Source organism: Trichosurus vulpecula, chromosome 6 (genome assembly GCF_011100635.1).
Source record: "Trichosurus vulpecula isolate mTriVul1 chromosome 6, mTriVul1.pri, whole genome shotgun sequence".
In the NCBI taxonomy this organism is placed as follows: Eukaryota; Metazoa; Chordata; class Mammalia; order Diprotodontia; family Phalangeridae; genus Trichosurus; species Trichosurus vulpecula.
Window position 1 is genome coordinate 282,328,470 of NC_050578.1, and position 21,765 is coordinate 282,350,234.

The 21,765-nt window shown below is 53.9% G+C and overlaps 1 protein-coding gene across 2 annotated transcripts in view; it reads right to left on the bottom strand.

Moving 5' to 3' along the window:
* The window catches only part of TSPAN32 (tetraspanin 32), a 29,215-nt gene extending 7,872 nt beyond the window's left edge, over positions 1 to 21,343 (bottom strand). For both annotated transcript variants that reach the window (XM_036765602.1, XM_036765601.1), the window contains exons 1-4: positions 21,268 to 21,343; positions 20,290 to 20,404; positions 19,062 to 19,159; positions 6,329 to 6,403 (exon numbers count right to left, since the gene is read on the bottom strand). In XM_036765602.1, coding sequence (XP_036621497.1) covers positions 6,329 to 6,403; positions 19,062 to 19,159; positions 20,290 to 20,404; positions 21,268 to 21,333 — 354 coding nt within the window. In that variant the 5' untranslated portion in view covers positions 21,334 to 21,343. The remainder of the gene's footprint in view (positions 1 to 6,328; positions 6,404 to 19,061; positions 19,160 to 20,289; positions 20,405 to 21,267) is intronic.
* Between the last annotated feature and the right edge of the window lie 422 nt (positions 21,344 to 21,765).

The window sequence follows — 21,765 nt, forward strand, 5'->3', positions numbered from 1 at the left end:
GCATATGTCTATATATCGGCATATCTGTGCGTGTGTGTCTGTGATGTAGTGTGCACATGTGTCATGTGCGGCACATCACACACACGTGTACATGCATATGGATATGTTTGTGTGTGCACATATAGCATATGCATGTTTCATAAATATGTGTGCGTGTGTGTGTGTGTGTGTGTGTGTGTGTGTGTGTGTGTGTGTGACGGGGAGAGGGGCAGGGGCAGAAAGCCGGGCTCATACAGAGCGGGAGGTTAGCAGAGAAGACTCTTCTCCCTGTGGAAGCGTCTTTTTAGGGAAAGTGAGTGTGTCAAGAAGAATCTGGCCCACAGCTGCTCTGCTGCTCCGCCCCGCCCCCCCCAAGCATTTCCTGCGTGCCCCACCCCCATCTGCCCCAAGCCTCCCGGCCCGGCAGACAATAAAGGGCTGAGGGCTTCCCTCCCTCCTTCCCTGGGCAGCCTAGCCGCACAGAGGGCAGCCCTGGCCTTGAGCTCTGCTTCGAGACCACCACCAAGTCCCTTTTGTTCTGGCAGACTTGGTTTCTTCTTCTATGAAATGGGGGTTAGGAGTGTGAGGAGGCTCAGCTGAGTCACCAGTCCTGATAGATCCCTTATGTGCTTCGGAGCCAGCCAAGAGGAGCAAAGGAGGCCAGAGGGAGCCAAGCCCTGAGAGCAGGAGGGGTTGGGTGCAGGCACGCTGGGCCGCAGCCCATTGGGGACACTGACGTTGGTCATTTCTTTCCATCAAACGTACACTGGCTGCCCCCCAGAATCTCACAATTGCTTCTAGTTCCTCCATCAAGGTGGCACCTTGGAGACGGCGGTGGGCCTGGAGTGAGCAAGACTCTGAGTTCAAATCCAGCCTCGCACACTCTAGCCAGGTGAAGCCACTTAACCACTGTCTGACTCAGTTTCCCCATCTCTAAAATGGGGATTATAACAGCAGCTGCTTTCCGGGGTTGTTGCGAAGACCACATGAGACCTTATTTGTAAAGCGGTCTGCAAAGCTGAGGGGCTCTGAAGGCCAGGCCCGTGATGAATGTGGTCCTTTGAAGCCTGGGCTCCCGGGCACTCTACTGGAGGCTGCCTTCTGAGGGCACCGGGAGCCATGAGTGACCAGTCCCAACCCCCCCAGTGTACAAGAGGGTTTTGGATTAGCTGAGGGGGACCTGGTCTCAATGCTGCCTGTGGGGGATCACCCTGCCCTTTTCTAGAGGTTTGCTAACCACCCTCTTAAGAGCAGGTATTAAAGCTTTGCCGGAGCTAAAGGCAAATTTACTGGCCCAGACTTTGTAGACTTGCTTTTCTCTCTGCTTGGAACAGGGGATGGCTCTTCCTCTGCAGGCCCGCACACCCTTTCCTGGTCTCTGTCACTTTTCAAATATCATGGCCAGTGGTTCCAGGAGCCAGTAGTGTTTCAGCTGGGTCTGGTGACTGTCCTCCTGAAGGGCAACCTTGGGCCTTAGGACTCTGGCTGCCTCTTTTGTCCTGGACTGTCCTTTTCAGCCCAAAAGGCATTTTTCTTGGTCAAGAGGAGTGAAGAAGCGGAGAATTGGGGAGCTCTGCTTCCCTCCTTCTAGCCCCCATCATCATCCCATCTATCTCAAGTAGTGGCCCTCCCCTTCTCTGGTCTCCTCTTCCCCAGGTCCATTCCTGGTGTCCTTGGCTCTCCTCTTGGGTTCCATCTTGGTGCCCAGACAGTGGAGCTCCGCTCACCTTTTCACCAGACATGGCCACCCTCTTGTGTCTGCTACCTGTCACCTCCCTCACTTCCACCTCTCTGCATATCTTTTAGACACACAAAAATGTCCAGTGCCCTGCTAGCTGCATCCCCTGTTTGTTTGTTTTGACATCTTAGCCCTTTTCCTCCTTATGTGAATCTGTGTTTTGAGCATATTTTTCTGGAGAGTGTCGCAACATTCCTGGGCTGACTTTCCCTGGGACCCTGCCTATCCTTTCTCTGGAATCCAGGGCAAGTGACAGACCCAGCCTCCTTCTCTATCACAAACTCAGACATGTATGAGGGTGTTTTCTCTACCCTCATCCTGGCTTCCCTAATTTCCCCTGCAGTTACCAGAGACAGAAACAAAGAGACAGAAAGGGGAGATGGACAGACAGAAGGAGGAAACATAGACAAAGAAAGAGAAGAGATACAGAGACAGAGAGAGAGAGAGACAAAGACAGAGACAAAGAGGAGAGACAAACAAACAGAAGGAGGAGGCAGGCAGAGACAGAGACAGAGAAGAGATAGAGAGAGAGAGGCAGACATGGAAAGAAAGACAGAGACACAGAGAAAGAGAGGTGAGAGATAGAGAGAGATGATGGCTGGATAACTGAAGACTTCTTTCTCTACTCCCTTTCCCTGCCCAGGATAACTATTGACCCTGAGCAACCCACCAGGGACCACCAGAAAACCCTGTGGACCCAGCCCACAGCACTTAGGGGAGCACATGATGCAGTGTGTGGCCAGGCTACTCTCAGTAGGCCTGCTCCCCTTCAGGTGTGACCTCTCCCCTCTAAGAGGGGTGGCTGCTTCCATCTCTCTTTTAGGGTAGAGCCCAGAGGCAAAGCTTCCAGTCTTTAAGAATGGCAGGAACCTCAAATAGTCATTCTGTTAGGTGACACTTGCTTTCTCTGCAGCAGGAGGGAGACCCACCCTTTCCTAGAGCCATAACCTGCTGGGACCATGCTCTCTTAGAACAGAATTGTCTGCTAATTAGAGCCCCTGGCCTGCCTTTTAATCTTCTCCCTCCTCCTACCAGGACTGACATCTCCATCCCCAGCCTCTATTTGACTTAAGGTTAGAAAGTCCTTATGGCTCCTGTTTAACTTCTTAGGGAAGCTTCTACCCTAAAAGCCATTTCAAGGAGCTTTACCAGGAAAGTCTCAGAGGAATTGTGTGCATTTGAAGCACTGTGGTTTGTCCTGGCCCCCAAAATCTTTTGACCTTTCCATACAAATGAATGGATGAGGGAAAAAGACAGTTCCACTGTGCAGCTCTCCCCTTACATCTCAAACCTTGTTCTAGAGTTATACCTTCTACATGCAAGTGTGGCTAACTACCAGACTTCACGTGCTTCAAACTAACCCCCATTCCCACATCTGGAATGACCCGCTGAGGTACCCTATGGCTGGGCCAGGCCTGTCCCTCAGCTACGTCCTCTTTCTGTCCTGGTGGTCTCTTGCATGCTTCCAAGGCAATATCATGTCTCTTTTTGTCTGTACTGAATTTTACATGGTGTTCTCCACCATGTACACCCCATCTTGGGCCTGGATTTCCTCACCTGAGCATATCACCTTAATATCTTCGGTACCCTGGCCCCACCCCACCCCACGCCCACTCCCTTTGATCATCCTCTAGCTTTTGAAGTAGGCACACCCCAGACCTGCTCCAGCCCCAAGTAGTATCCAGTGAAGTCTGGCTTTTGGGGGAAGGTGATCAGGGTTAAGTGACTTGCACAGGGTCACACAGCTGGTAAGTGTTTGAGGACAAATTTGAACCAGGGTCTTCCTCTCTCTACTGTTCCACGTAGCTTCCTCCCCTTGAAGTCCCCATGAGACCTATAAAGCCAAATTTGCCTCCTTGAATTAGGGTCTCTAGTTCATCTTGGTTGTTTGCCCCAGTCTATGCCCAGATAGTTTAGGCTTGGGCTGGATTCCTGTCTCCTCCAGAGTCTCTAGTTCGGTGAATAAGCATGGACAGTTTTCTCCCCTTCTCCCCGCCCCATACTTTCCTGCTTAAAGCAATTTTGATTAAATTTGTGAGACTCTGAGCAAATATCCTCTTTTCAGTCTTGGCTTGGTCACTTCATCCCTGGTAGGGAACGTGGCCTTCCTCTCACAGGCAGCCCTAAGTGAATGTTTGCTAGTATTAGTTATCCTCTCTTAGTGGCCGCTAGGTGGAGCCACAGCGGCCCGGAGTCAGCAAGATCTGAGTTCTAATTTGACCTCCGACACCTACTAGCCATGCGATCCTGCAAAGCGCCTACCCTCTGCTTGCCTGAGTTTCCTCCTCTGCAAAATGGCATCGTAAGAGCACCTGCCTCCAGGGTTGTTGTGAGGGTGAAACGTGATGACGCGTGTACGGGCCTTTGCTACGTATGAATATGTGGAATATGAAGGGATGATATCTAAAAAATAAAATTCAGGGGTGAAAGGCCCCTACCTGCTTGCTTTCCTGTGCCTCACCCGCAGGGAGTGACAAGGCATAGTCTGTTAGCTCTGCACGATTGTGGCTCCCCTAGGGTTGGGATCCCCATGTTCTAGGCTGGGGCTCCCGGAGGGTAGGACCCTGTCACCTCGTTCCTCAGCACTTGGATCTGGTCTCTGGATGCCGTGTGGGCTCTGATGGTGTGGTTGCCACGTGGACCATGACCACTGGGCTCCTGACCCCACCCCACCATGACTGTGGCCGAGACTATGGAGCCTTCCCTCCAAGGGGAGACTGGCTCACCAAGAGCTGCCACAAGAGGCCATCCCGGCCAGGACAGATGGCAGCCTCCAGAGGTTCCATACTGGCCTCCTCTAGGACTGTGCTGGGCCTTAGCGAGTGACCCCAGCCCAGGAGCAACTGAGCATGGACAGGCCTGGATGGAGCTCATCCCTGACCCGCAGCCTGGCCTCTCTCTGTCTGTCTGTGTCTCTCTTTCTCTTTCTATCTCCCTCTGTTTCTGTCTTCTCTCTCTTGTCTGTCTATCTCTGTCTCTTTCTCTCTCTATCTCTGTCTGTCTGTCTCTGCGTGTCTTTCTCTTCTCTGTCTCTGTGTGCCTCTCTCCTCTCTGTGTCTCTGTCTTTCTCTCTGTCTTTTTTCCTCTCCCTCTCCCTCTGTCTTTCTCTCTGTCTCTCTGTCTGCTCTCTCTCTGTGTCTCAGTCTTTCTGTGTCTTTTTTTTTCTCTCTCTGTCTCTCTTTCTCTCCTCTCTCTCTTTGTCTCTCTCTGGCTTTCTGTGTCTCTTTCTGTCTCTCTGTCTTTCTCTGTGTGTGTGTCTCTCTGTCTTTCTCTCTCTTTCTCTGTGTCTCTCTGTCTTTCTCTCTGTCTCTCTTTCTGTGTCTCTCTCTGTCTCTGTTTTTCTGTGTCTCTCTCTGTCTTTTCTCTGTCTGTCTTTCTCTGTCTCTTCCTCTCTCTGTTTGTCTCTCTGTGTTTTCTGTCTGTGTCTGTCTCTCTTTCTCTCCGTGTCTTTCTGTGTGTCTCTTTCTCTCTCTGTCTCTCTGTTTCTCTCTTCCTGTCTCTCTCTGTGTCTTTCTGTATGTCTCTCTTTTTCTCTGTCTCTTTCTTTCTCTCTCTCTCTCCCTGTCTTTCTGTGTGTGTCTCTCTCTTCCTCTCTCTGTCTTTCTGTCTCTCTCTCACTGTCTTTCTGTGTCTCTCTCTTTTTCTCTGTCTCTTTCTCTCTCTTCTCTCTCTGTTTCTCTCTGTGTGTCTGTCTCTCTCTTTCTTTCTCTGTGTCTCTTTCTCTCTCTCCTCTCACCCCCCTTCTTCCCCACCCCCTCTCCACTATGGTGGCCATCTCTTCAATTGCCCTCCTCATTACTGTTAATCTGAGAATTTCCTCAGCCCCCCCACTCTTCACCCCCAGGGGAGATCCACTGCCGAGCAGCAGGGAATGGGTTCTGCCTGTGCCCCAGGGGTGCCTGCCCCTCAGGGTCTGGCATTGGCCCCTTCCCTCCCACCCTTGGGGAGGGACAAGGCATGGTTTCTTAGCTAAGTTGGTGGCAGGAAGCTGAGAGTCTTGGCTTGGTGCCCTTGGGCCCATCACCAGTTCCAGAAAGGAATTGGGAGCCAACACTTCCTGCCTCTAAGTGCCCGGGGAGAGGATGTGCTCCTGCCCTTCGTAGAGCTGGAAGCCTGAGCCAGACCCCTGGGTCCCCTTGGAGCTTCTCCAGGTCAACGCCACCTGCAGCCACACCTCTCCCCACCCTCCATGACCCAGAGGGGCCGCCTCCTCCAAGAAGCCCTCTTGCTTGGCCCTAGGAAGAAGTTCTGGCTTCCCCTCCTCCTGCCTAGTCTTTCCATCCCTCCCAGCTTTCTGGCCCTTCCTTGGCCTTCTGTTTTCTACAGACACCTCAGGGTCTAGTCAGGGTGGGCCGGAGCCTCTTCCCACCCTTACTGGTGCATTGTCAGTGTGAACACCTACACCTCGGAAATCAGCAAATGCTCCAGATCTGGGCTTGAGGGATTGCTTGTGGATTGTCTATACTGAAGAATGTAATAAAAAATACTAAGAATGCAGACTAAACATTGGATGAGTGTCCCCCTGCCCCTGCCTCAGAGAGCCGGTGGTTAAACATTTATAAGCAGAAAGAGCCCAGAGCTTGTCTGAGGAGGTGAAGAGGTCTCACTCACCTTGGAGGGCTCCCGGTATCTCCAGAACGTCACTTGCACTGCCACGAAGAACACCAGGGTGAAGGAAACGAAGCCCTGGGAGACAGAGGGAAGGCAGAAGGCACTGGTTCAGCAGCAAGGGGAGGAGGAAGAGGCCTGGGTGGCCCCCTAGCCCAGAAATGTTCCCTCTTTCCACTAAGAACAGCTAAAAGAAGCAAAGCATTGAGAATTGGCCTGTGATCCTGGGAGGATGTCATCATCCTCATCGTCTCAGAGTGCCCCAGTCTTAGCACGCAGGGACAGAGGGCTTCCTTCTTTGTTCTTGGGTCTCCAGCCCCTGGCACCATGCCTGGTGCACAGGTGGTGCTTAATAAATGTTTGCTGATGCATTGATTTCTATTCCCACTGAGCGCTGAGATCCGCCAGGTGGCCAGCCTCCTTTGTGTGGCTCCCTACAGCGATGGGCATGATCCCTTAATGTAATGGTCTCCATCAGGGTAGAGAGATTAGACCTCTGGAAGTGAAGGCAGCCCCCCACTTCCAGCCTAGCCACTAAATTCACTCTCTGACCGCTTCCATGGACCTCAGTTTCCCCATGCGCAAAGCCGAGGGGTCATCCTGGCTGACCCCTCCCAGCTCTGACTCCCAGTAAAAGAACAGAGAATGCAGATCTGGGCCTCCAGGGTTGGTGAGGATGGCCCAGTAAGCAGGAGGCGGCCACCACCCAGCTGGTAACCGCCCCCCTCCACCATCACCAAGCCTGGCCAAACAGGATTCTGTCCTGCCTTTATCTTTAAGGACAAGGAAGTCGAAGCTCAAAGGTTGGTGAGAGGCACCTGTGGGCAGGCTGGCCCAGCCCAGATCCTCATCCTAGACAAATCGGAAGGTGATGCTAATCCCTGGCCAGGAGCCAACTCTCAGTACAAATGCAACTAGCCACCATCCCATGGAGAAACAGGAATAGAAAGGCAAATTCCAGCAAGCTGGGAGGAAGAGGCCCAGGACCTAAGGGCTAGGACCTGAGGGCTCTGGCTCAGGTTTGGGCGGGGCTCGCAGACCCCCGGGGCCTCTTTGGGCCAGGAGAGTCAGATGGAATATAAGCGACCCTGGACCCCAGTGTTTCCACCCTCAGTCCCTTCCCCTGGGTAATGGGGCTGGCAATCCTGTCACTGCTGACATCTCAGGGGTGTGGTGAGCAAAACACTTTGCAAACCTGAGAGCCTGAAGAAGAGGGAGGTGATGTCTCTTAGCACCTGTCACATACCCATGGCTGGTGCACAGGGCAGGAGCTAGGCTGGGTGTGTGTGGAGGCTGGAAAGGTTTCATGGGCTGGGGGTGGGGAGGGTGTCTCAAGCCTTGGCCAGGGGAGGACTTCTGTGTCTGGGGGCTGAAGGATTCCAGGCCCTGAAAAGTGAGCTGTGTAGTGGACCATGGACAGTTCCCTGGGGGTTACCAGAGCCTGCCAGAGCGGTCCCTGCTATCGGATTCCCCTTCCCAGGTGACATGATACTAGGAGACGGGTCCTAGCAGGGGTAGTTGGAACCAGCCCCCCAGGGCCTCTAAACTCCCGCAAAAACTGTAAATTGGTGACTCTTCCCTCGGGCAGCAGGACCCAGCCTCCAAAGCTGAGGCCCAGTGACCCCAAGCCTCGGGTGCTTGAGGACCTGGCCTCAGGGTCTTGCCAGACTATGGCCTACACCTGAGAACCCCAGTACAGGCTTCTGAACCCATCCTCTGTGAACACACACGCCCTGCCTGCCCAGCACACACCCCAAGTCATGCCTCCTTGGGTCAATCCCTGGGCAGTATGGAGGACGGAGGCCAGTGGTGGCCCAGAGCCCACAGCCTGCCAGAGGACGCTTCCTGCAGCCTCTGTCTCTGCTAAGACTCTCAGGCTCATAGGACTCAGATGCGGAGCTGTGAGGGCACTTCCATATTGTCTAGTCTAACCCAATGCTACAAAGGAGGAGACAGGACCAGAGCAAGGAGGGACGTGCCCAGTCACCCCTTGGTGGGGCCTCCTCCTCAGCTGTCTTTAAATGTCTATGTGCATGGAGAGGTGAGAAGGTGGGGCTCCGAATCATCAGCCCCCAGCCCTCAGTCAGTCAGGAGAGAAGCAAGACACAGCTAAGCACCTTGAATTTGGGGTGAAAGCCCAGGGCCTGAAGTCAGGAAGCTCTGGGTTCCAATCTAGCCTCAGACACTTAGGAGCTCGGTGTCTCTGGGCAAGTGACTTACTCTCTGAGTACCTCCATTCCTCATCTAGAAAGTCGGGGTGCTAATGGCCCACAATGCCCAGAGTTGTTGTAGGGACCAAGTGAGAGATCTGTAAAGGACTTCACTCAGCGCTGGCACATAGTAGGCGCTATCATTGCTAGATGAAATCTGTAGCAACACTTTGCAAACTTGAAGGTACGATATCAAAGCAAACTGTGGTCATTAGGACTCTTTATGGATAGGAGAGCTGAGGCCCAGAGTCCAAAGTCTAGAACCGAGATTGGAACTCAGGTGTCCCATTCTCAAATCCAGGGCGCTTCCTGCTAGGACACATCCGTGACTTCTCCATAAGGAAAACCCTGTGTTTGGCATACAGAAAGGAAGCCACAGACTGTGCCCCCCCTCCCAGGCCCCCCCAGCCAGGCTTGGGGCAGACACCAGGGCTGCCCCCTTCCCCTAGCAGCCGTGGGCCCCTGGGGCAGAGGTAGGATGTCCTTCCCCCACTTCCACTTCAATGCCCCCCCACCCCATCACCTTCGGGGATCCCTGAGACCTTTGGGCTCAGGGGTGGCTGAGGGACTGCTCTGGCCACCCCAACAGCTCCCAGCAGAGAGAGCTCAGTCTGGGTACCCCAGCCCCGGGAAGGTGGTGCTGGGTTAGGATGTGGGCCCAGGCCTGTCCTGCCCTTTCTAAACTGGAACAAAAGCGGCCTGATTTTGTTTTTCTGGCCCTCGGCCCTGCATCCTTCACCCTCCAAGGCCTTCTGTTTCCTGAGGAACTGACCCCTTAGAGGAGCAGCCTTGGGAGGTCAGGGCAGGAAGCAGCCTCGAAGACACCCCGCCCCCGTCCACAGCAGGCCCCTGTTTGCTAGGGCTGGGATGATAATTCAAGGGTGTGTGAGCACCTACTTCTGGAATTTTAGAACCCAGAGCTGGGCAGCAGCCCCAGAGCGGGGGTCCAAGGGAGCGGTGAGAGAAGTCATGCTCTGGTGACTGAGAAGAAATGTTAGCGGTCAAGGAGAGTCATCCAGAAAGGACGTGGCTGACGTCTTGGGCATCGTCCTTTCCTTGTCCCCGGTAGGGGACGGGGATCCTGGGGGGCCTGGACGGGTCCAGCCTCCCAGGGGACAAAGGAAGAAGAGGAGACCTCTTCCCTCTCTTGGGCCGGCTCTCTAGACTGCCCACTGAGCCACCTGGGCCCTCCCGCAGATGATTATCTCTCCTGCCTGGGACCCCAGGACACTTACAGAGGCATTTGTGGTCACAAGAAGATTCATGGGGCCAATGGAAAGGGGGTGATACTTGGGCCTGGATTTCCCGGATGTGGGGAAGTTGTCCTCCCTTCAGATCTGCCCATGGGGTCCACGGTCCCATAGCTGGAGGCGCTATATTAATGAATTGGATCATTAATTCTGCTTGTATCCCAAAAGCTCCCCTTTCTCTAGGCTTCTAAACCCACTTCCCAGAGAGGAAAAGCTAAGTTCAGAGCAGCTACTCCAAGCTGACTCCTGGTCAACCTTGAATTTCTTGGGAGTTGGGTGAGGGGGAATCAGAATCCAGGGCTCAGCCCCTCCCAGAGAGGACTGATCTGCAGAGCTGAGCACCAAACAGCCCATCAGCATCGATTAAGTGCCTACTGCATGCCAAGCACTGAGCCAGGCACCGGGGATATACCAGGGGACTCCCACCACCCCTACAGAGACTCTGCTGACCATCAGCCCCTCTCCTGATCACTGTCTTCTCTCACAAGATGCTGATCAGGGCCAGCCGTGGCGGGGGGGGGGGGGGGGGGGGGGTGCGCAGGGCCCAGCACACTTTCTCCGGGTCCAAGTCCTAATGTTCTCTGTCCCGGGTCTGAGAGCTGAGTCCCGGTTCTTATCCGCCACTTGCCACACCGTGGCTTTGACCTCATCGACTCCCCCTTTGACCAGCCTGTCCCCTTCGTCTGTGGCCTGGACAGGAGGAACTCCCCTGCAGACCCCTCCACTCGGCGGCCACTGTTGCCTGTGTGCCTGGGCTGAGACTAGGCCCCTCTCTGGGCCTTAGCTTCTTCATCTGGGAAACAGAGGGTCTTGTTTGTGGAGCTTAAAGCAGGAGAAAAATTAGAGCTCTGTGCATGTGTGTGGTGTGTGTGTGGTGTGTGCAGTGTGTGCGCGTGTGAATGTGTGTGGTGTGTTTGTGTGTGTGGTGTGTGTGCATGTGAATGTGTGTGTGGTGTGTACATTGCATGTGTGTGTGTTGTGTGCATGTGTGTGCTGTGAGTGTGTGTGCGCGTGCACGTGTGAATGTGTGTGGTGTGTACATTGTGTGTGTGTTGTGTGCATGTGCATGTGCGCGTGTGTGGTGTGTGCATGTGCATGTGTGTGCTGTGAGGGTGTGTGTGCGGTGTGTGCGTGTGTGAATGTGTGTGGTGTGTTAGTGTGTGGTGTGTGTGTGGTATGTGTGTGTGTGTGTGGTGTGTGCGCATGTGAATGTGTGTGATGTGTGCGTGTGCGTGCTGTGTGTGTGCTGTGAGTGTGTGCGCCTGTGAATGTGCGTGTGCGTGTGTGTGGTGTGTGCGTGTGCATGTGTGTGCTGTGAGTGTGTGTGTGCGGTGTGTGCGCGTGTGAATGTGTGTGGTGTGTTGGTGTGTGTGTGGTGTGTGTGTGTGCGGTGTGTTCGCATGTGAATGTGTGTGTGGTGTGTACATTGCGTGTGTGTGTGTGTGTGTGTGTGTGTGTTATGTGCATGTGCATGTGTGTGTGTGTGTGGGGTGTGTGTGGGGTGTGCGCATGTGAATGTGTGTGATGTGTGCGTGTGCGTGCTGTGTGTGTGTGTGCTGTGAGTGTGTGCTCGTGTGAATGTGCGTGTGTGTGCGTGCGTGTGTGTGTAACATAGAGCATTCCCGGGGTTGAGGCTCTTCCCAGAACGGAGTCTGGACACATGGCCAGGGCAAGGAGCCCCGCCCCTTTAGGACTCAGTTTCCCCCTCTGTACGATCAGGGGTCTCTCTCTCTACCGCCCCTTGCCGTCACGTGCCCAGCTGGGGGCTGCCCGGCTTTCCCAGGGCACACCAGGAGCCGGGCGGGCGGGAGGCTCCCAGCTCGAGACGGGTCCGAGGGAGGACGCGTGGGGCCGGCTCAGGCTGCTGCCTTCACCCACATTCGGAGCGCCCCCTGCCGCCCGGGGCGCCGCCCGAAGGGCCGGACCAGAGGCCGGGACATCTGGGCTTTTCCCGCATTCCAGGCTGGGCACGGGCCGGCGGCTTTACCGTCGGGGTCATCGCGCCCCTTAGCGGCCGAGGAGGAAGTTGCAGCTGTCCGCACGGCCTCGCCGTCAGCGGCCCGTCCCCTCCCGGCGCGCTCCCCCTCCGCGCATGCCCGCGGAGCAGCCCGACTAAGGCAGGCCCGGGGCTGGGCCTCGGCCTCCTCGCCTGCGTCACCGCCCCTCCCCCACCCCACCAGGTGACGTCCTGCGGCCTTCGGACCCTCGGACCCTCATTTCCTGCCGCCGCTCCCTTGTCCGAGCTAGAAACTGAGCCAGCCCCGTGTGCTGGGCGCCCGGCGTTCCGGACCCACCCTCTCCTCCCGGGCTCCGGGGAGGCGGCGGCCTGGCACTGGCGCACACACGTGTACACACACACACGCGCGCGCGCACACACACGCACACACACGCACACACACGCACACACACACACACACTACATATACATACCACACAATACACACATGCACACCCACACACAACACACATCCACACACCACACACGTGTACACACATGCGCACACACACCCACATGCCACATATACACACCACACACGTGTACACACACATACACACTACATATACATAACACACACATGCACACCCACACCCACACACAACACACATCCACACACCACACACATACACACATGCACACACCACACATGTACACACACGCACACACATACCACATATACACCCCACACACGTGTACACACATGCACACACCACACATGTACACACACGCACACACCCACATGCCACATATACACACCACACGTGTACATACCACACATACCACACATACACACTACATATACATACCACACAAACACACACACAACACACACATGCACACCCACACACACCACACATGTACACACACCATGCACATACACACACCCCAGCCTCCTACCCAGGCACTCCTTGAGGCTCTGATCCCGGCCCTCTCGCCTCCCCTCAGTGATGTCACCAGCTCATACGGGTTTCGTTAAGCCCTCTCTGCTGACCGCTCCCAGACCAACAAGTCCAGCCTGAGTCACTGTCCGCAGCTAACCTTCTGCCCCGCTAACAGTCGGACATTTCCGCCTGGATGTTCCAGAGATGCCTCCAGCTCGACGGTCCCCACCTGAGCTCTCTCCCTACTCCCCACCCCAAGCCATCTCCTCCTCCGACCTCCCCAAATTCCACTGGGGGCACCGCCATCCTCCCAACATCGGCTGACCTTCACCGTTCCCTTCGTCCATCTAAACAGTTGCTGGGTCATCACCTGGAAGCCCAATAAAATAATGCACGTCTGGGCTTCCAGCGTCTGGACTGGGGCTTAACATGCAAACGTGACGGGCTCTCGGCAAGGAATGGAGGGTAGCTAATGAGGGCCACTTAGAATAGATTGGTAACTCCCATCACCAGGGCTCGGAGCTAAGCGAAAGAGGCAGAGGGAGAAGAGTCACACAGACGTGGCAAGGCTGGTATCACAGAGAAGGCCGCCTTGCTACTGACAGAACGACAGCCCGGGAGAAGACCAGACCGTGTCCCAAGAAGGGAACGTGGCCTCCCGTACGCCTACATGAAAATGCGTGAGATACAGTGATAGAAGCGGGGCAGAGAGCAGAGGAAAGGCAGGAAGCTGCCTGAGCTCTCCCTAATTTCCCTCCAAGCAACTGCCAGTCGAGCCTCACAACAAATTCTGAAGTGAAAAACTCACAAAAGGTCGGAGTGAAACAGTTTTCCAGCCCCAGGTAACTTAGAAGGATTACAGGAAAGGTCTGCCTTGCTTGGTCAAAAGGGGAGGAAGGCAGCCCAGTGCAGGCCGTATCTGGGCACTCCAGCAGGAGGCTCTTAGCCACAGCACAGTCTAGACTCGGCAGACCAGCGGCACAGCGGGGCCAGTGATGAAGTGGTCAGGCCCACCAGACCCAAGGCCCCGGCCCAGCTAGTGAGCCCCCAACCCTGGAAGTCCCAGTGCATTAGGTGACTAAGCCAGGCAACCCGAGGGCAGCAGGTTAGCCACCAGCCCCAGAGCCCCCAAGCACCAGGAGAACCATCAGCCTGGGAGGCCCCAGCACAGCAAGCCAGGGACCAGGCCTCTGGCCTCTGAGCAAGGAGCTTGGGACAATTCCCCCTGTGCCCCAGGAGAAGAGCTCAGCTTTAAAAGTCATGAAATGGGCTGGGAAATGAGCAAAACAAACAAAAGAAAAAATCCCTGACCATAGAAAGCTACAATGATGACAGGGAAAATCAAAACAAACTCAGAAGAGGACAGTAGTGTCAAAACGCTTACATGCAAAGTCTCAAAGAGAAATATAAATTGGTCTCAGGTTTAAAAAGTCTTCATGGAAGAGCTCAAAAAGGATTTTTAAAAATCAAATAAGAGAGGTAGAAGAAAAATTGGGAAAAGAAATGGTAGTTATGCAAAAGGAGCATGAAAAAAGAGTCAACAGATTGGTAAAGAAAGCACCAAAAAATGGGAAAAAAATTACAAAAATTCACTAAAGAAAACAATTCCTGACAAAGTAGAATTGGCCAAATGGAAAAGGAGATACAAAAGCTAACTCAAGAAAATAACTCCTTAAAAAGTAGCATTGAGCAAACGGAAGCTAATGATTCCACGAGACATCAAGAAACAATCAGACAGAATCGAAAGAATGAAAAGATAGAAGAAAAGGTGAAATGCCTCATTGGCATAATAACTGACCTAGAGAATAGATCCTTTAAGAACGATTGGCCTACCTGAAAGTCACAATCAAAAAGAGTCTGGACAGTATCTTTCAAGAAGTTATCAAGGAAAACTGCCCTGATGTCCTAGAACCAGAGTATCAAGTAATAATTGAAATTATTGCCCTGCCTCTCCCCCTCAAAAAAAAGTTTTATACAAACAAAACCAATGCAGCTAAGATTAGAAGGGAAGCAGAAAGCTCGGAAACAGTCTTTACAGCAAATATCTCTGACAAAGGCCTCATTTCTCAAATATAGAGAGAACTGAGTCAAATTTATAGGAATACAAGTCATTCCCCAATTGAAAAATGGTCAAAGGATACAAAGAGGAAGTTTTCAGAGGAAGAAATTAAAGCTATCTACACCCACATGAAAAAATGCTCTAAATCACTATTGATTAGAGAAATGCAAATTAAAACAATTCAGGTACCACCTCACACCTATCAGATTACCTAATATGACAGGAAAGGAAAATGATAAATGTTGGAGAGGATGCGGGAAAATTTGGACACTAATGCATTGTTGGTGGAGTTGTGAACTGATTCAATCATTCTGGAGAGCAATTTGAAAGTATGCCCAAAGGACAATCAAACTTCAGACCCATTGATCCAGAAATACCACTACTAGGTCTGCATCCCAAAGAGATCATAAAAGGGAGAAGGACCCACATGCACAAAAATATTTATAGCAGCTTTTTGTGATGGCCAAGCATTGGAAGCTGAGGAGATGCCCCCCACACACTCTTCTGCCCAGTGCCCTCAGCCTCCTGGCTGTTTCATAAACAAGGCCCTCCATCTCCTGGCTCCTGGCATTTTCTCTGGCCATCCCCTGAGCCTGGAAGGCTGCTCCTCCTCCACTCTGACTACTGACCTCTCTGCTTCCTTTTAAGTCCCAACTACCATCCCACCTTCTACAGGAAACCTTCCCCAACCCTCCCTCAGTGTAGCGCCTTCCCTCTTTTCTTTATTTCCTGTCTATCCTGTATGTAACTTGTTTGTATCTATTGTTTCGCATGTTGTCTCCTCAATTGGACTGTGAGCTCCTTGAGAGCAGGGACTGTCATTTGCCTCTTTGTGTATCCCCAGCACTTAGCACAGTGCCTGGCACATAGTAGGTGCTTAATAAATGTTTATTGAATTGAATTGGACAGGAGGAACGAAGTAGATCACAAATGTTGTACAGAAGCACGATTACCTTCATACTGGGGATTTGAAATACCTGTATATCTGCTGGGGCGCTTCTCTCCCTCTCTCTTCTGTCTCCGCCTCTCTCCCTTCCTCCCTATGTCTCTCGCTTCTCTCTCTCTCTCCCTTCCTCCCTATGTCTCTCCCTTCTCTCTCTCTCTCCCTTCCTCCCTATCTCACTCTCGCTTCTCTCTCTCTCTCCCTCTCTCTTCTGTCTCCGCCTCTCTCCCTTCCTCCCTATGTCTCTCGCTTCTCTCTCTCTCTCCCTTCCTCCCTATGTCTCTCGCTTCTCTCTCTCTCTCCCTTCCTCCCTATGTCTCTCGCTTCTCTCTCTCTCTCCCTTCCTCCCTATGTCTCTCGCTTCTCTCTCTCTCTCCCTTCCTCCCTATGTCTCTCGCTTCTCTCTCTCTCTCCCTTCCTCCCTATCTCACTCTCCCTTCTCTCTCTCTCTCCCTCTCTCTCTCCCTCCCTCTCTCTCCTTTCTTCCTCTCTTTTCTCTGTCTCTTTCTCTCCCTCTTCATTTCTCCTCTCTCCATTTCTATGTCTCTTTCTCTATCTCTCTCTTCTCCTCATCTTTCTCTATCTCATTCCATCTTCCCTCTCTCTTTTTTCTCCCCTCTTTCCATCTCTTCCCCCCTCTATCCTTCAAGGTAGAACAATCAATACGATGAAAGTGTGGCTTGCCTTAAATATTTTGTCATCCTTCAGATGGTGGAGGAAGCAGCAAGGGGGATTCTGTTGTTCTGAACCTGCTTCTGACCAGCAAGGAAGGACAGCATCCATACCTCTGAGGGTGAGTGACCCCTCACCATCACAGGGTTTGTGCTGGAGAAGGAGAGGCACAATCTGACCCCTTCCCAGGCTACAGAAGAGTAGATTTAGAAGGGTCTGAAGTCTTGGTGTGTGGGCGGTACGGGATGGGTCCATGGGCACCCTTGGGCATGCCAAGCCCAATTCATCAGGGCTATGGCTCAGAGGGAGCATAGATGGGATCCCACAAATTAATATGTGGCTAGAGGAGTTATTCCGAGAGGGATGGGAGATTCCCAAGAAAGAACTTCCAAAGACACAAGTGGAAGAGAAAAGAGGTGCTTCCTGAAGAGAGAGCTCTCTTCGGGCAGAGGATTCATGGACCTCCTCAGATTTTAGGAGTGTATGTACAGAAGAAGGCAGCCAGGGGACAGGAATGTCGATGAATCCCAAAGAGCAGCAGAATCTTGTAAGGACTGAGTCAGAGCAATCAACCCAAGAAAGAGCCAAGGCTGGGGATGGACGGTGAGGCCAACAGCAGCAAAAAGGGCTGGTTGTTTTAGGATAATGAGGGAGTCACTGGAAGGAGCATGTGAAGGACAGACCCCTCAGCTGGGACAGATGGATGAGTAGATGAAATCGAGACCATCACCGAACCGCTCCACCTGTTTTCTCTTTGGACCAGGACGGCTAAAACAGGCATGGTCAGCACGGAGCAGAAACCCTGAAGGGTTCCATCACCTGGCCTCCACTAACTGCCTCCTGGGTGCTGGAAGACCCCCAGCCAGGACTGGGGAGCCAAGGGTGGTACTCCCTGCAGGGCTTGGCTAACAGGGGCTGGCACAGGCCAAAGAGAAGGGAGTGGGGTCCAGGGTTCAACAGAGGGGAAACTGCAGAGCAGTAAATGTGTCTGTATGGCCTGTAAGCTTATAGAGCCCAAAGTTAGTTGGTTGGAAAGTGTGGGAAATGATCAATGTAGACTCCCACTTTATTTAGACCCCTGGCCTATTTCCAGCTGAGTTTGAATCCATAGGGGTGGTGATTATGTTAGTGTACTTGTGTTAGGCAATCTAGCGGATCGCTTTCTTAACCAGTGCCTGACAAGTGAATGGCCAAGCCCAGTCTGGCAGGGGGTGTGTGACTCAATGGCACAGAAGGTCATCCAGCTATTTTTGGATTGTATCTCCACCCTTGCTGTCACTTTGCTAAGGTAAGGGCCTTATAGCTCTTTGCCAACTTATGGCCCTAAGAGCCCTTGACCAATGGGTGGCCTGTCTGCGATTCTATTCCCCAATTCATTGCCAACACAGGGCCAATGAAAGACCAGGATATTTGGATATCCCCTACTGGCTACTTCGGGATGAAGATATAGATGGTACAAATTTAGGGTGAGTCACTAGCCCCTGGGGTGACAGTGTCAGGACACACAAAGGCCCAGACAGGCTGGATCAGGGATGTCAAACTCAGACAAAACTGGGGGCTGCTGAGCCAGAATCAGGATCCCCAGGGGCTGCATGTTAACTTAGTTTTAAATGTGACACTATCCATGTTTTGTTGTGTTTTCTCTTATTTTGTTAAATATTTACCAGTTACATTTCAGTCTGATTTGGGCCACACTTGGGAGTGTTTTTGCTGCATGAGGCCCACTCTGCATTGGACAGGATGAAATTCAACAGGGACAAATGTAAAGTTTTGCTCCTGGGTTCAAACAATCAATTACAAAAGACTAGGAGGCCTGGCCAGACAGTGGTTCCTGTCTAAGAGAGACTCAGTCTGAATCAATGAGTGCCCCAGTGGTGAAGGAAGAGACATGGAGAGGCAGAGGGTCTGTGGCTAGTGAGGTGCCGGCTCTATTGTTCAAGGCCCACCCTAGACCACAGCTGGGCTTGGTTCTGGGCAACAGTGTTCAGGAAGGACCTTGGCAAAGCAGAGGGAGGTGACCAGGATGGAGAAGGGCCTGGGAATCAGGCCCCCTGGGGACATCTAGCCAGAAGACTCAGGGGCAGGGACTGGCCTGTAAGAGAAGAGGAGCCTTGCTTTGCTTGGCCCCAGGGGCCAGAATTAGAGAGGCAGGTTTAGGCCTAAGGACACATTTTTCTAATCTTCAGAATGATCAGAAGGTGGAAGGGGCCCCCTCTGGATGCAGCGAGCTCTCCGTGGCTGGAGGGCCACTAGACAGAAGGATAACATGGAAACTGCTGCACAAACCTCAAGGCCACGTAAAACTCAGCTATTATCATCAGCCTTGTTTGAGGACAGGTTTGACCAGAGCCCCTAAGGACCCCTCCTAGCCATGGGCCCCTCCACTCACTGACTCTGGGAAGCAGGGAGGGCCATCCAGGGGCATCAAGGTTGGGCTCCATCCTGGTTCCAATGCCTTCCTCCCCTGCTTCTCCTCCCCCACCCTCTGCCGCTCTCAGGGTCTGAGGTGGGGGGAGGGGCCGGAACCATTGTCTTCCCCCCCATTTTAAAGATGAGAAAACCAAGGTGAGGGAAGGAAAGGGCCCAAGCTGGTCAGCCACCTCCAGCTCCTGTCTCTGAGCCCACAGGCCTGCCCATTCCTGTCTGGACCCCAGTGCTTCCTGGATACTCGCTGAGGAGCTGCTGCCCCAGGGACCCAGCCCCCCAATCCCTGGCTACTCACCCCAGCCAGAAGGCCCTTGGCTTCCCACACCACACCCAGGGTGCTCAGCACAAGCCCCAGGGTCAGCATCGAGGTCAGGAAGATGCCCAGGGAGAAAGCTGTGGGCCAGGAGGATGGGAGAGATTTCAGTGAGGAAAGGGAGCTCCTGGGGGAGGATGGGGGGAGAAACTGAGGAAGGAGCTCGGGTGGGGTGAGACAGTCAGGGGAAGGGGATCCTGGTGGGGCGACAGTCATGGGAAGGGGCTCCTGGGGGGGACAGTCATGGGAAGGGGCTCCTAGGGGGGACAGTCATGGGAAGGGGCTCCTGGGGGGGACAGTCATGGGAAGGGGCTCCTGGGGGGACAGAAAGAGTCTCCCAGCCCCTGGGCAAATCTCTTCAGCCCCCAGCCTGTTTCACCATCTGTTCTAGCACCATCTCCCCCTTTTCTTGCCCTTTCTGAGCCTCCTGGGCCTGGGCTGGGGCTGGCTGCTCTCTTCCAGCCAGGTCTGCCTGAGGAAGCCCTGGCTGCTGGTCCTGAAGGACCCCCACAGAGAGAGAGGGGCTGACCCCTCACCCTTCCCAGAAGAGAGGGGCAGCTTGGCACCTGAGGAAGCCCAGGACACCCCATGGGACGTCAGAACCGGAAGAGACTTGAGAAACTGTCTAGTTCAACCTCTTTGCTTTACAGATGGGGAAACTGAGTCCCAGACATTTCCAAACTCACACAGGAAGCAGCAGTTACTACTGTGTCCTTGCAAAACATGGCCCTGCTGCCCCTCATTCAAATCTTGTTGCTCCCTTGTGCCTCAGTTTCCCTGAAACCCCAGAACCTTAAAAAAAATCAGAACTTGCTGGGTGAAGCCAGTCTGTGTCTTTGAAACTGGAGATGTGGCCATGCCCACTTGTCCAGAGCTGGCCAGGCCTCCTGAGGAGGACCTAGAGGCCCAGGGATCTAGAGCCGTGTCCAGGAAAAGCTACTAGGGTGTGGTCACAGAGCTGAAGGACTTAGAACCAAAAAAGACACGAGAGCTGGAGTCCAAATGCCTCACTTTACAGATGAGGAGACCGAGGCACAGAAAAAGGGGAGGAGCTTGCCCAAAGTCACAGGGGAGCATGTGGTGTAGGTGCAATCTGGGACCTGAGTCGTTTCCCTGGCTGGCTCCTTCACTTTACAGGAAAGGGAACCGAAGCATCAGAGCCAGTGTGCCCAGGATGGTGCTCAGAGCAGGGGCTGAGGGGGGGACTCACCCCAGTGGTACATGGGCCCGTAGGGGTCGCTCTCTGAGGAGACAGCATGGAGGATGACAAAGCGGTCCCCGAACCGGGTGAGGACGGTCAGGATGCCCATGGTGAGGCCCAGCAGCTGCAGGGAGATGACAAGAGGCAGAAAGCAGCTGGGGGAGGGGGGCTCCTGAAACCCAGAGGAGCTGCCCCGGCCCTAAGGGGGAGAGGACCCCAGCCTCCCCTGAGACAAGATGGGACAGCAGGCCATGGGGAAGGGCCTCCTTGTTGCTGGGGCCCTGAGGAAGTCACTTGACCCCTGTGGGTCTCAGTTTCCCTCTTCAAACAGTGGGAAGAAGTAACCACTGTCTCCTCCCTCCTTCTTGAGGCAGAAGGAAATGTAATCTTTGCCGTAGAAAGAATTCTTCTCTTGGAAGAAGACTCAGAGGAATGGAGAAGCCGCCATCACCAAACAGACCCCGGTTCCTGCTGCTCAGGCCTCCAGAGCCCTTTGGAAAGATGGGCCTTCTACACCAAACTGTGCCAGGAGCCTCTGTCCCCTGGCCCCAGCCCCAGTGGCTCAGCCTCTGTCTGGGCTGAGCCCCCTGGCTCTGGCTCTAAGCTGGGCCCGAGCTTGGCTCCATCTCTGGACCAGTCTCTCCCGGGTCTCAAACCTGACACCTCTGCCTCTGCCTGCCTGACCCACGGCTCAGACCCCACTCCCATTGCTGCTTTTCTCTCTGCCTCCTTGACTGTCTGGAGGCTCAGCCCGGCCTCTGCCTCTGGCCCCAGGAGCCAGCACCTTCCTGACTGCAGTGACAGGGGACAGCCTGGTAGGCCTGTGATAGCTCAGTTTCTGGCCACCCTGATAAGGCCCTGCTCTCAGCATCCAGCCAGAGGCTTCTGCAGCCTTCCTGCTCTGACTTAGGGGCCCAGCCTGGGTCCCCTCTGGTCCAGCACCCTCACCACCCACTGGCCCCCACTAACCCGAGCCACAGAACTTACCAGGGTGAAGAAGCAGGTGGCCAGCAGCTGGCACTTTGCAAAGCGAACCCGACCGTGAGAGCCCATAGTGGCAAGCCCTTCCCCTCCCCCAGGACTTCAGCGACAGAGGCCAACCCCAGCAAGCCTCGGGCTGTGGTTTCCAGCAGAGCAGAGGCCCACAACCACAACGTCCTCAGAAGGGCCGCAGAGCACAGTGGGAGATGTAGTTAGTGTGTTTGAGGGGCAGATGAGGTGCTGGCTTTGGGGAGCCTCCAAATACCGCCTCCAGTTTGAGAAGAGGCCCTGGCCTTGGGGGGGCCTCCACTCTGAGGGGGACATGAGCCTCTGGCCTCAAGAAGCTTCAAGGGGTGCCCAGTATAGCCTCCAGGCTGAGGAGAAGAGGCCCTGGCCTTGGGAAGCCTCCACTCCGAGTGGAACATGAGCCTCCAGCTGTAGCCTCCAGTCTGAGGAGAGGCCCTGGTCTCTGGGAGCTTTGCCCCAGGCTTGGAAAGATCATCA